Here is a 14281-nt window from a genome sequence, read left to right as displayed (position 1 = left end):
GGCAGAGCATACCTGGCTGTTGCCAGGTAACTGTAGGGTGGAGCATACCTGGCTGTTGCCAGGTAACTGTAGGGCGGAGCTTAGACAGAATGCTAACAATGATGATGATGATGGTAACAACAGGAGAATGTGAATAATAAATATTTTAGACTCATCTTTGCTCCACTTTCCTGAGAAGACTGATGTCTATACCTGGAGTACTATGTAAAAGCATTTTCTTTAGAATCTTCCTTATTATAAAATAATGTAAGAGCTATAGCTGGTATTCATAAAACTGAAACATGTATAAAATTTTTTTCTATTTAAAATGAGTAATTACCATAGTAAAGCTATATCCAATGAGTTTTAAAATTATAAACAGTGTGTTCACTTCAGCAACACATGTATATAATAAAATATATACAGTTCATTTGTGGGGGTATAAAACTTTCACTTAATTGGCTCCTCTGTTAGAGGAGACGCTTTTGCCTTTGGTAGTAAACTGACCAAGCCTAGAACAACTCAGAAACATATGAAGCTCATTAAAGACATGAGCCCTATCCATGAGTGCCTGGGTATAGAAACAGCCAGGACACAGAGTGGGAGGAATGAGAGACTCACCTTTACCAAGGGAAAATTGATAGTTGCTGCCCATATGTTGGTAAATGGAGCTTCTAAGATAATAGCATCAACTGGACATCCTAGAAAACATAAACAACAAAAAACAAATGAGGTAACTCTCCTCTTCAAACACCAAAACACCACCATCCCTAGATAAGGGGGGTGGGCCGTCCTCAGGGTCTTGTACATGAACTGCCTACATCAAAGCCATTTGTGAAATGTTTTAATATGCAAGCTCTTGAACCCCACAGTGTACCTGGGGTAGGGACTAAGAATGTGTGTGTGCACGCATGTGCACATGTGCATGTTCATGTGGGTACACATGTATATGCAAGCATGCACGCACATGTGACACATGAATATAGAAGCCAGAGGTCAACCTCAGATGTAGATCATCAGGAACCATCCACCTTGTTTACTGAGACAGGGTCTCTCGTTGATCCGGAGCTTGCTGGTGAGGCTAAGTTGGACCAGTGAACTCTAGTAACCCTCCTGCCTCTGCTTCCCCAGTGATGAGATTAGAAGTGTACCACTACAATGGACATGGTGGTATGGACATTTGATCCCAGGTCATGGGAGGCAGAGGCACCAATCTCTGGGAGTGGTGTCCAGTTTTGTGTACATAATGAGCCCCTGTCTCAATAAATCAGTAAATAAACATCCCATGATCACGCCACTATGCCTTGCTTTTTCACAGAGGTTCAGGGGATAGAACTCATGTCTAAATTGAGCATAGCAAGTACTTTACTGAAGTTATACAGAGGCAATACTCCAACTCAAGAGTATGACTTTTAACCAGCCCTCTCCTTCTTCAGTATCTCTATGTACACAATGGTTAAAACCACTGCCTTCTACTAAGACTACAAGACTTCCCGGGCTCAGAGATTGTAGGAAAGCAAAGTGTTCCGTGGTGAAAGAGGCTGATTAGGTTGTTTCCTCGAAGCTCAGAGAGCAAGTAGAAAATGCATATGGCAGAAGGGTATGTATATGTGTGTATGTATGTATATTGAATATGCACTATATGCATATGTATGTGCATAGATGCATAGATGTAAGTGAATGTGCATGCATGTGTATATGTGTATTTGCACATGTGTGCTTATATGATATCTGTGTGTGTGTGTGAGAGAGAGAGAGAGAGAGATGTGTGTGTGATGTGTGTGTATGTATTTGAAGGTACCTAAGGACTATCTATGAGAATTTTTAGAGCCAGTACCAAGTGAGAAAAGCCCAAAGAGTTTAAGCTGCCTTTGCCCTCAAACTGACGAAACTCTAAATCAGTGGTTCTCCACCTGTGGGTCATGACCCTTTAGACCATTGGAAAACACAGAAATTTACATTAAAATTCATTATACTAGCAAAATTACAGTTATGAAACAAATTACAGCAACAAAACAATTTTATGGTGGAGGTCATCACAGCATAAGGAACTGTATTAAAGGTCACACCATTAGGAAGGCTGAAAGCCACCGCTCTAAATGCTTCCATTTTAATTGGCAGGATTCAAAATTAAAACAGAGAATTATTGGTACTCTCACAGAACCAGAACAAAAACTGCGACTGTTCAGGGGGCCTTGGAGATAGCTTGGTTGGTACAGTGGTTCCCATACAAGCATGAAGATCTAAGACCAGATCCCCAGCAACCAGACAAGGAACGGTGTGTGGAAGGTGGCACATGTTTCCCTCCCAGCACTGAGGAGGCAGAGATAGGAGGACACCAACAGCTCCCTTGGCGGCTACTCTAGCTGAAAGGTGAGCTGAAGGCTCAGTGAGAGACCCTGCTCTAACGATAAGGAGGAGAGCAATTGAGAAGGATATTTATCATCAATATTTGGACTTTACATGCATATCTTCACACACGCAGACACGTGTGTATACACGCACACGCACACACAGACACATGCAGACACGTGTGTGCAGGCACATTTGCACACATACAGATACACACATACATACACATGTGTGCACATGCATACATACTTACACACATATGTACATGTTCCATGCATGCATACATATGCAGACACATTTGTGCACAACATATGCACACACACACACAATTACTAACTATTCAAGGTATGACAACGAGGTAGGGAGACTCCAGAACATTTCTATGAGCTTTGGCTGTGACCTCAAAGGACTTCACTCTAGGAAAAACAGTCCATGAGCTATTAAGCAATGCTGATAAAGGTTGAGGGCAGCATCAAATCAACTTAATCTCTGATTGGTTCATGGTGATTTTATCCCCACCCAAAATGCCTTGAAGGAGAAACGTAGAGTATTCCTGGAAGAAGACAACATCAGATCAGCCCAAGTTCTCACTTTCCATAAGTAATTGCTACTATGTAGTCGAAAATAACTATGTCTATAAAGACCTAGGTTGTAAATCAATGATTTTACACTTGCCTGCCATGCCTGAGGCCCTGAGTTCAATGCCCAACTGCAAATAAAAAATACAAAGTGTCAAGTGTTGATGGCACATGCCTTTAGACTCAGTACTCAGGAGGCAGAATCTTTGTCAGTTTGAGGCCAGCCTGGTCTACAGAGTGAGTTTGAAGATAGCCAGAGCTACACAGAGAAACCCTATCTCAAAAAACAGGACAAACAAACAAAAAATCTGAAGTCCAAGGCTATTTTTACTGCGATTTGAGAAACAACAACAACTTAGGCAGTCTACTCATCTGCCAGAAGTCAGGTGTGGCTAGAGGGAAGAGAGCAAGACACAGAATTAGACACCAGTCTGTGGGCAGTTGCACTGGGGGCATTAGAGCAAGCATGTGAACTCTGAGTATCAGCCTTAGCACACAGGATTGTTGTCCTTGGACAAAAGAGATCAACAAGCAGACTGACTGACTGACTGACTGACAGACATATATAGACAGATAGATAGATAGATAGATAGATAGATAGATAGATAGATAGATAGAGGATACACGTTTCTCAATGAAAGCTCACATATTTCGCAGTAAAGATCTTTAAGCAACTGCCAGACAAAACTGCAATTGGTTATGAGCTTTTTAAAATTTTCATAGCAGCACTTGGATACATTTTTAATCCAATACTTCAATACGTGGAGTAAACCCTAATTTTTTTTTTATCTTTAAGCAAATGTTCTAGCCCTATTCACATCTATTCACAGAGATTTCTAAATTCATAAAAACAGTTAGAAAGCAAGAAAGTAAGCTACACCTTCGGACTCTAGATTCATGATACACTCAGAACTCTTTGACAAACACCAAGAATATTATGGAAAGCAGGCTGCAGAGGGCAGTGTGACTATGATTATCATTTGAGAATATATTCTTTTCCTGTCCTATCATTTAAATAAAACACCATTTTTAGAAAGAGGACTCTTTGAGACTAAGACTTGCTATGTAGTTCAGGCTACTTCAAACTCAAGCTCTTCCTGCCTCAGCCCCTGAGCAATGGGATCATAGGTGTACACTACCAGACCCCAGGGAAGTCATGTTAGCTCTTTTCTTAGTATTCATTCTTAATTTCACAGCCTATAATAGCTGCACTTACACTGCTTAAAAAAAATCCTTTAGAACTAGGACATGTTGGGGTCTATGTCAGTGTATACACATATACACACATTTCATAGAACCTCCTGGCTTTATATTTTTCTAGACAAAAACTCTTCTGTTTAGGAATCTTCCATTACCTTTTGCTTCTAGGACTCTTGCAGCATTTGTTGCAACTCTGTAAAGAAAAATGACAGCATGCATGTGAAACATGGCAGTCACTCAAACACTGTGGCCTCAACAACCCAGAGGCAGCAAGTGATGGAAAAGCTCTGGACTATCTGCCTAGAAAATCCAGACACCCAGTTTTGCCCAGAATTGGCCCTAATGTAAGGGTCTTATTCTCTAATGCTCTCACAAATTATTCCAGAGTTGAAGTCAGTGTCATAATTACACAGGATGTTTAAGGGACTTGTGGGGAGAGTGTCTTACAGGCAGGCATCCTGACAGGGTAGGCTCTTACTGTTTCTGGAGTGAAAGACCAAAGAATGGAAGTGTCCCTGTTTGTCTTCCCTTCCACTGTTTGCTGTGACTTTAAAGACATAAAACCCCTCCAAGGACCCACCAAAGGACACGTCTTCAGCTTGCACTTACCCTGTTCCCAGAGAATGGCCCCACAGACACACAGGAGTTCTACCACTTCTTGCCTTGGTCCATTCATAGACACAAATAATGTCTGTGGTTAGTCCCTCCTCTGTAGTTGTTCCTGTAGAATCTCCAAATCCTGGCAGCAAGAAGAGACAAACACAGGATCATGCACTCCAAACCAAGCAGTCATCAAAAGCCTTCTGCCCCGCCCCTGCCCCGTCGCATCTTTTTTCACTGTTCTCAACACATACCTCTATAGTCCACAGACAATACATGGAAGCCGCCATCACTCAGCACCTGCATACCATATGAGCTGTTATCATTTCAAATGAGAAGATACAGAGAAGGTCCTCTGCAACACATCTATCTTCCTAGTTGTGATGGGAAAAAAAGACATCTTCTAAAGAGCTGGGATACAGCTCCCTGGTAAGGCACATGCCTAACATGTTCAAGGTGCTTGATTTGAACCCCAGAATCACAAGGATTCTGTATTTTTTTTTTAATCTAGAGATGAAAGTCTGTGCAAAAGATGGAAGCAGCCTAGGTCACTCACATCTGGGCTCTGCCACTAACCAGCTATCCAACCTTAGCCTGTTTGTTAAACATTCAAATACGTAAATAATATTCAGGGCTGCCAGAGGGCTACAGGGATATTGTACTTATGAACCTGATTCCATGTCGAAGTATCATTTAAGCAATCTCCAGAGCTGGAGGTGTGGCTACGTAGTAGAGCCCCAGCCCAGCAAGCTCAACGCCCTAGGCCTCAATGCCCTAGGTGCCATCGCTAAGACCACAAACACTCTGAATGAATGAATGAATGAATGAATGAATGAATTTCTCTGATAATAAAACACTACACAGAGTGTGGGGAGAGGCAAATCTCATCGTGGAGAGGTGCCTGTCTTGAGTATGGTCAGATAAAAGATATACTTTCAACTAAAAAAATAAAGAGATCACCACTTGAGTATGAAATCATTGCCCAGCCCCAAGTAGATAAGGAAAAAAAAATATGAAAAGCTCAATTTTAAATGAACTAAAACACAATAATATACAAAGATGAGTTATTCTTAAAGATCTATTTTGTAGATAAACTGAAGTGAACATTCATACTAAGTAGCTACAAGTTGCACAGGTCGTTATGGGCAGAGCCAAGATTCTGCCCAAGCCTGCCTGGACCTGCCTGTATCTATGTACTATGGCTTCTTACTGCAGGGGATGTTCGTGGCTCCGCCTCCTCAGGGATCTTCAACATTCAGATCAAACTACAAGTCAGGAACTAACTGGAACTTTCTGCTTGAGCCAGGCTACATAGTCTTCAAAAAGCTAGCCAACACAGAGAAGCTAAGTACCCGGGACATGGGGTAGGCTTGTAGCACCCCACACTGAGTAAAGATAACAGTAACAACCCTTACTTCCCAATGGTTATTCCTAAGAAAATAAACAAAGCACAAAAAGCAAAAGAGATGCCTTAAGTATTCTGTAGCAGGCTGGAGAGATGGCGCAGCAGTTAAGAGCACTGACTACTCTTCTGAAGGTCCTGAGTTCAAATCCCAGCAACCACAGGGTGGCTCACAACCATCTATAATGAGATCTAACACCCTCTTCTGGGGTGTCTGAAGACAGCTACAGTGTTAGATATAATAATAAATGAATCTTTTTTTAAAAAAGTATTCTGTAGCTATAGTATTTAAGTAAATTCAAAAGAAAAAGTGAAATTTATTATAATATCAGTGGACTAGTTAGCAGTTAGTTATGAATGAACTGGAAAAGGTATAGCCTTTAAATCGGTAATTGTGACCCTATGTTAAAAAGATGGAAAATAGGGCTCAGTGTGGGATAGGAGCCTAACTTCAGCACTTGGGAGGCAGAGGCAAGCAGATCTCTGGACTATAGGCTAGCCCTGGACTATATAATAATTTCCAGATCAGCTAGGGTTACGTAACAAAAAATGTTTATAAAACAATGTTAAAGCATGCAATATAAATTTATATATAGGTACAACAGTATCAAAGGTTTTTATGAGAGAGAGAAAAGACCAGAATGAACTCAAATGAAGGTAATTGGGTTAGGGAAGGAGTAAAGGATGGAGAGGGGGAGGAAAGGAAGGAAGAAATAATATGATAATAAAGATCTTTGTGTTTATTTGTTTGTTTGTTTGTTTGTTTGTTTAAATCATGTGTTTAGACAGGCTCAAAAGATTTGTGGAAATGAGATCAAATTCACGAAAGGGTCTTAGGGCCCAGAGTTATTCTCCTGCACACAGGAGTGTGCCACTTGCACACACACACACACACACACACACACACACACACACACACACAAGCGCGCGGGCACGCACGCTCCCTGCAGTTTCTCAGGCATACCTGTGTCAGCTTAATTCTTCCACAAAATGCCCTGTAAGGAGAGAGGCAGAGGGAAAAAGAAAACCACAAGAATTAGGAACCACTAAGACAAACTCAATAAAAGTCACTCTTAGGTGTTGATCCTACTCAGTCTTTTCCCCTTTTCTGTTTGAGATTTGTTTGTTTTGTTTTGTTTTGTCCCATTGTGGTTTGAGACAGTTTCACTGTATAGCTCTGGTTGGTCTCATAGAACTCACACAGCTCTCTCTTCACCTCCCAAGGGTTGTCGTTAAAGGAATGTGGGAGGGAGCACTCAGGAGGCAGAGGCAGGCGGATTTCTGAGTTCAAGGCCAGCCTGGTCTACAAAGTGAGTTCCAGGACAGCCAGGGCTACACAGAGAAACCCTTTCTCAAAAAAACAAAAAACAAAAAAAAAAAAGAGTGTGGGTCCACACCTGGCCTAACAACTCTGGTCTGGTTTTTGGTTTTTGGGTTTCATTTTTGTTTTTTGCTTTGGTTTGGTTTGGTTTTTATAGTTAAGAGAAATAAAGAACAGGAGAAAAAGAAATGTCTGTTAGTGGCAAGGCCAGCGGGCGCATGTCAAAGCAGGTGATTGAACAATGATTCCATTCTCCCAACCCCCTGCCTCTCTGTGGGTGGGCTTTCCAACAGGAGCTTTTTAATTTTTTTAATTAATTAATTAATTTTTAAATATTTTTATTACATATTTTCCTCATTTACATTTCCAATGCTATCCCAAAAGTCCCCCATACCCTCCCCCCCCCACTCCCCTACCCACCCACTCCCACTTTTTGGCCCTGGCGTTCCCCTGTACTGGGGCATATAAAGTTTGCGTGTCTAATGGGCCTCTCTTTCCAGTGATGGCCGACTAGGCCATCTTCTGATACATATGCAGCTAGAGACACAAGCTCCGGGGTACTGGTTAGTTCATATTGTTGTTCCACCTACAGGGTTGCAGATCCCTTTAGCTCCTTGGGTACTTTCTCTAGCTCCTCCATTGGGGGCCCTGTGATCCATCCAATAGCTGACTGTGAGCATCCACTTCTGTGTTTGCTAGGCCCTGGCATAGTCTCACAAGAGACAGCTATATCTGGGTCCTTTCAGCAAAATCTTGCTAGTGTATGCAATGGTGTCAGCGTTTGGAAGCTGATTATGGGATGGATCCCTGGATATGGCAGTCTCTAGATGGTCCATCCTTTCGTCTCAGCTCCAAACTTTGTCTCTGTAACTCCTTCCATGGATGTTTTGTTCCCAATTCTAGGAAGGGGCAAAGTGTCCACACTTTGGTCTTTGTTCTTCTTGAATTTCATGCATTTAGCAAATTGTATCTTATATCTTGGGTATCCTAGGTTTTGGGCTAATATCCACTTATCAGTGAGTACATATTGTGTGAGTTCCTTTGTGATTGGGTTACCTCACTCAGGATGATGCCCTCCAGCAACACAAGCTTTTGATAATGTACTATAACCCATCTCCTCTGGATTCTGTGCAGCAGAACTTAACCCCTAAGTGTTCTCTGTCAGCTAAAGGAAAGTTTGGGAAGAGCAATTCAGAACCTGCACTCAACTCCAGTTTGTCTAAACCCCATTAACTCAGCCACAAAGTACAAAAAGAAATAGAAAAAGATGTGCCGTTGGGAATACAAGATACCCCCAAAATGCAGCGTCCACTCTCAACCTTGACAAAACAAAGCAAAGAATTAGCCAGAAGGCAGGAAATCCCTTTAAGAAAAAAAAAAAAAATTGCCTTAGAGCCAAAGTTGTTCTGTGAGTGAGCTATGGAGTTCCCAGAGCATCTAGTTAAAGCAATAAACCCATTCCCTAGAAACAATACGAAGCCACACTTCAAATTTTATATACAACTTTACCAGATTTTCCCATGTCTAAATATGCTCATTTGGGTGCTTTAACAAATCTCCCGGGACTTCCTGTTTGGGGACTGGTGCTCAGTGCTCAGGACACTGCTGGCTGTGAGCTGAGACTGCAGGGCAAAGGCTGAGGATGGTGCGCCTGGTGAATCTGAATCAATTGAGTACAATTTCAGATCCACACCAAGGCATAGGCATGGCAGTATGGTCTACTGATCCTTTAAATAAACCCTACTGGAGCACTGTCCAACTTCATAAATCAGAACAATGTTAAACAAGGCTGACCACTGCTCAGCTTCACTGAGAAATCTCAGGGAATGTGATTCTGAAACAGACAGAGAGAAGGCAAGACTTGAGAAAGCCATCATCACCTGACAGGACATGACAGACAAAGAGGCACAGGCGAGGTAGCCAGTGGGCAGGTTCCCTGAGCCCATCACTGGGTTTGAGCCCTACCCCCACAGATTCGAGGGAGATCCTGGGTTTGTGCTACCCTGCTCCTCCCCTAGGCAGAGCTGCTCCTCCCCCAGGTAGAGCTGTCCTGCAGTTCTCAACTGATAATAGTCTGGGCCAGGGAAGGCTTTGACAACACATCAAAGGACAACAGGCTTTTGGGAGGCCAGCTCTGTGACAGTGCCAGACAGGGACCACAGAGACTGAGGCATGAATAAATATGTTAGAGTGGAATTCATCAGAGTCCCCAGGTTCTGTGCTCAAGAGGTCCAGGTGACTTCTCTCAGGTGTCAGGCTTCTGATGAATAGAATGGAATTAATGCTAACTAATGGACTCTCCACTGTCATTTTCTGGAAGAGACGACCAATGTGGAAATTGCTCTGTTTGCCCTTTAACACTTGCTTAGACCTTTTCCGGCTGTCCATGGGTCTGTCAATTCATGGAGTATTTGGAGACCATTTGGAACTTGCAGGCCTTACAACAGGAATGCGTGTCACATAGAAAGTTATGCATAAAAAAAAAAAGAAAGTCATGAATATTCAAAGCAATGCAGGGGGATATTTTACAGGCTACGTGAGAAGGATTGCATGAAGCCATTTGCAAACAATTATTCCTAGCAACAAGAACAAGAGAGAACCAGTCTGAGGCTGAGGGGAGAGGGGCTGGGCAGATAAATATTCTTTCACATAAGAATCTGAGGTCACAGTGGCCTTTGTGCAAAGCCACGGTTCTGGCTAGTCTTCTGTGGACACACGTGAGTGAGGAGCACCAGCCCCCATGAGACCCTCCACTTCCAGCCTGCTAGCTCTAGTCCTTCTTAAAGACAACTGGTTCCATTTCGATTCAATCCATCATCCTGAATAATCTTGAAGAGTAAAGAAACCAGTGGCTTCATTGAAATTGAGATGGACATTTCAGAAGAATTATTATTCCCTCCCGTTCAGAAACAGACCCAAGTCATTCTATATGGGAACTGCTTATTTAACGAGAATGTGTTTGCCAGAACACCTTCACATTTCAACAAAGGAATAGAAACAGGTGAAGGCATGTCTATGATTGAAAACTGCCTTCACTCTCCCATGGCTTAGAAATGTTCTTGATCTTTCAAAGATAAATAGACAGACAGACACACCAAACAGACGTGCTGACCTGTTTATCCCACTGCCATGAAGATAGATAATAATCGGGTTCCCATCACTGAGGGAGGCTTCGTACCAGCATCGACACTTCCCCTTGGCCTCTTCTCCCCGGTAGCTGGGGACTGTGTGCCTGAAGAGCAAGGAGAGGTTTGACTATACCACAGAGGCAGAAACGGACTTCCTTTCCATATGTTTATAAGAGAGATGATGTATCAAAAACGACAGCTGCATATACACATACTTTAAAGTCTTATCTAAGCAACTGGTGCATAAGCTAATGATGTAATATAAGAGCACAAAATATCAGAGGAAAATTGCTACTGCGACCCCACCCCCACCCCCAACCCCCACAGGGCGAGTTAACTGTCTATAGCTTTAATTCTTCTAACATTGGTCTCTTTTTAAGAAGTTTCCAAGATGGCAGTTCCTAGACACAAGCCACTGAAATGGCAACAAGGACAAAGGGTGAAACAAGTAAAGGAGAACAGATATTTATTTACCCAGAATTTGATCATGAACCCAAGCTCATCCATTTTTTTTCCTCTCTGTAACCAATATATTATTAAGACACTCGTGTGTTTCATAGCTGCTTATGTTTTGATGCTCTGGTTTCAACATATGAACACCTAGCAACTTTGAACATACAATTAAAGATGTTCAACAACATGATGTAGGGTGCTGACTAGTTTTGGTTGTCAACTTGACACACCTGGCAAGAAGGAACCTTAGATGAGAAATAGCCTCCATCAGACTGGCCTGTGGGCATGTCTGTAGAGTGTTTTCTCAATTGCTAGTTGATGAAGAAAGGCCCAGCCCACTGTGGGTAGTACCATCCCTAGGCAGCTAGGTCTGGACTGAATAAGAAAGGCAGCTGAGATTGTAAACACCTGTCTTCAAGTTCTTCTATCTCTTTCAACAAGAGAACCCTGAAAACGGGAGTGCTACATTGTATCATTTCACAGGACATGCAGAATTGGCCAACCGGTGATGAATCTTCAATCTTCTCAATCCCCAGGACCTCGAGGAATCCAGGTGCTGCTGTCCTCTGGGTGAGCCCATCACGAACACAGGTGCCTCACCAGGCCCGTGTGGTCAATCAAACTACTAGCTAGACTGTCCCCGAGGATAAGGAAAAAGTCATATGCACTGTTCCAGAACATTCTCCACTTGCAACTTCAGATTCACTGATGAACTATAAAACAAAGTGTTAATAATGGCAGCCAGGGCTTGTGAGATGGTTCAGCGGTTAAGAGCACTGACTGCTCTTCCAGAGGTCCTGAGTTCAAATCCCAGCAACCACATGGTGGCTCACAATCATCTGTAGTAAATTCTGACACCCTCTTCTGGTGTGTCTAAAGACAGCTACAGTGTACTTATATATAACAATAAATAAATGTTAATAATAATAATAACCACAACAAAAATTTAAAAAATAGAAGACCTCAAAAGATGAGGTAGGGGTAGCCGGCAAGGGAGGAGCAGAGCAAGTCCTGGCTGTGGTGTTGGTCAGTGTCTGGATCAAAGGGATGACAGCATGCATGTATGGAGTAAGGCAGAAGTGGGTGGGACCAGAAACCAAGAAAACTCTAGGAAGCAAAAATGGAGCAGGGGAGTTGTCACAATGAAAGGAAAGGTGTATGGAACAGCTTCTAGAAGCTTCCACAGATAGACAGGTTCTACACAGGCAGGCAGCACAGCCCTGCCGCCCTCTGCTCTTCTAACAGAAATCCTGTGCCCTCCCTCCTTTCTGTGTGTGTGTGTGGGGGGGGGGTGTTTCTGTGTCTCTCTGCTGTGTCTCTGTCTCTATCTCTAGCCATCTCTCTCTTATCTTCTTTCTACGGTTGATGCAGGGGGGTCACGGGCTTGGGGTGATGTTTCAGTGGACAAAGAAAGCATTTACATGTCGGGAAAGCCTAAGAATCCAAGGTAGGAAAGTGTCAGTCGGCTCACTCACCAGATGCCAAGCAGAACCTTGGGTTCAGGCTTGAGGAAGAAGTTCACTGTGTGAGCAATCTTTGTCTCTGGTCTCTTTAAATCCACGAGAATGGGAGCCGTAACTGTAAGGCAGAAGTCATAGTCAGCCCACAGCATCAGGCCCCATGGCCGTTCATCACAGGCTTTTAAAAAGCTTCACCTTTCTAAGCCAGTGGCTGTTACCCTTCCTAAAGCTGTGAGCCTTTAATACAGTCCTCGTATCGTGGTGACCCCCAACCATACAATCATTTCATTGCTATTTCATAACTGAAATTTTCTACAGTTGTGAATCATCATGTAAATATTTGTGCTTTCTAATGGTGTTAGATGACCTCTGTGACAGGGTTGGTCTATTCCCAAAAGGGCTGCTCGCAAGTTGAGAACCACTGTTGTAAGCAATTAGTTCCAAGTTGCAAGCTAAGCAAGAGAAGAGTTCATGCAATCTTCACCCTTTCTGGAGATAAAAGCAGAAGAAATCATTTGTCCAAAAAGGTAAATAGAAAAGGGCCAAAGTAAACTCGCAGGGGAGGTCATTATCATAAGCTATAAAGCAAAATATAGCTAGTATTTTGATATACGACGGAGGGTGAGACACTGAGAGCTAGGGCTCCAGTACTCTAGGGGGGATGGAAATCTCTCTCTCTCTCTCTCTCTCTCTCTCTCTCTCTCTCTCTCTCTGTGTGTGTGTGTGTATGTGTCTTTGTTTCTCGCTCTCTCTCTCTCACTCTGTGTGTGTGTGTATGTGTGTGTGTGTGTGTGTCTTTGTTTCTCGCTGTGTATTTCTCTCTTCTCTTACTTCTATAATTGATACAGGTTAAGAAGAATGACCAGGGGCTGAAGAGATGGCTCGGTGGTTAAGAGCACTGACTGCTCTTCCGAAGGTCTAGAGTTCAAATCCCAGCAACCACATGGTGGCTCACAACCATCCATAATGAGATCTGATGCCCTCTTCTGGAGTGTCTGAAGACAGCTAGAGTGTATATTTATAATAAATAAATAAATAAATAAATAAATAAATAAATAAATAAATAAACAAACAAATAAAGTTTAGTTATAAATAATAAATAATGTTTATTTATTTATAAATAAATTGAAGAAGAAGAAGGAGAAAGAGAAGGAGGAAGAGGAGGAAGAGGAGAAGGAGGAGAAGAAGGAGGAGGAGGAGGAGGAGAAGGAGAAGGAGAAGGAGAAGGAGAAGGAGAAGGAGAAGGAGAAGGAGAAGGAGAAGGAGAAGGAGAAGGAGAAGGAGAAGGAGAAGGAGAAGGAGAAGGAGAAAAAGAATGACTAGAGGGCTGGGGTGATGGTTCAGTGGATAAAATGTTTGCTTGCCACACAGGCATAAGAACAAGAGTAAGGACCCACCCAACCCACATAAAAAAGTGGGCAGACATGGCAGCCAGCCTAAAATCTCAGCAATAGGGAAGAAAAACATAGCATTCTCTGGGTAAACTACTGAGACTAGCCAGATCTGGAATTAGTCTTCAGCAAGAGAAGACTGATGGAGAACACCCAACATGAACACACACATACACATACATACACACACATATTCACAAATACATATACATACACACATACACACACATACACATATACATACACATACATATATACATATACTTATATGCATACACATACAATGATGCATATACATACATACACATACATAAATGCTCATATACATACACAGAAATGCAGAAAGACATTCATACACACATATGCATATGCACACATACTCATATACACACATACATACAAACATACAGGCACACA

At 42.5% G+C, this 14281-nt stretch overlaps 1 protein-coding gene across 2 annotated transcripts in view; it reads right to left on the bottom strand.

Moving 5' to 3' along the window:
• Nucleotides 1–14281, bottom strand: part of Abhd12b (abhydrolase domain containing 12B) — a 35973-nt gene that overhangs the window by 16055 nt on the left and 5637 nt on the right. For both annotated transcript variants that reach the window (XM_030246486.1, NM_001195033.2), the window contains exons 3-9: nt 12489–12591; nt 10545–10664; nt 7076–7106; nt 4964–5009; nt 4719–4848; nt 4265–4302; nt 601–680 (exon numbers count right to left, since the gene is read on the bottom strand). In XM_030246486.1, coding sequence (XP_030102346.1) covers nt 601–680; nt 4265–4302; nt 4719–4848; nt 4964–5009; nt 7076–7106; nt 10545–10664; nt 12489–12591 — 548 coding nt within the window. The remainder of the gene's footprint in view (nt 1–600; nt 681–4264; nt 4303–4718; nt 4849–4963; nt 5010–7075; nt 7107–10544; nt 10665–12488; nt 12592–14281) is intronic.

The sequence above is a fragment of the Mus musculus genome, chromosome 12 (genome assembly GCF_000001635.26).
Source record: "Mus musculus strain C57BL/6J chromosome 12, GRCm38.p6 C57BL/6J".
NCBI classification, from domain to species: Eukaryota; Metazoa; Chordata; class Mammalia; order Rodentia; family Muridae; genus Mus; species Mus musculus.
Note: the sequence above shows the minus strand (reverse complement) of the source record. Positions and strands in the feature narration are given on the sequence as shown.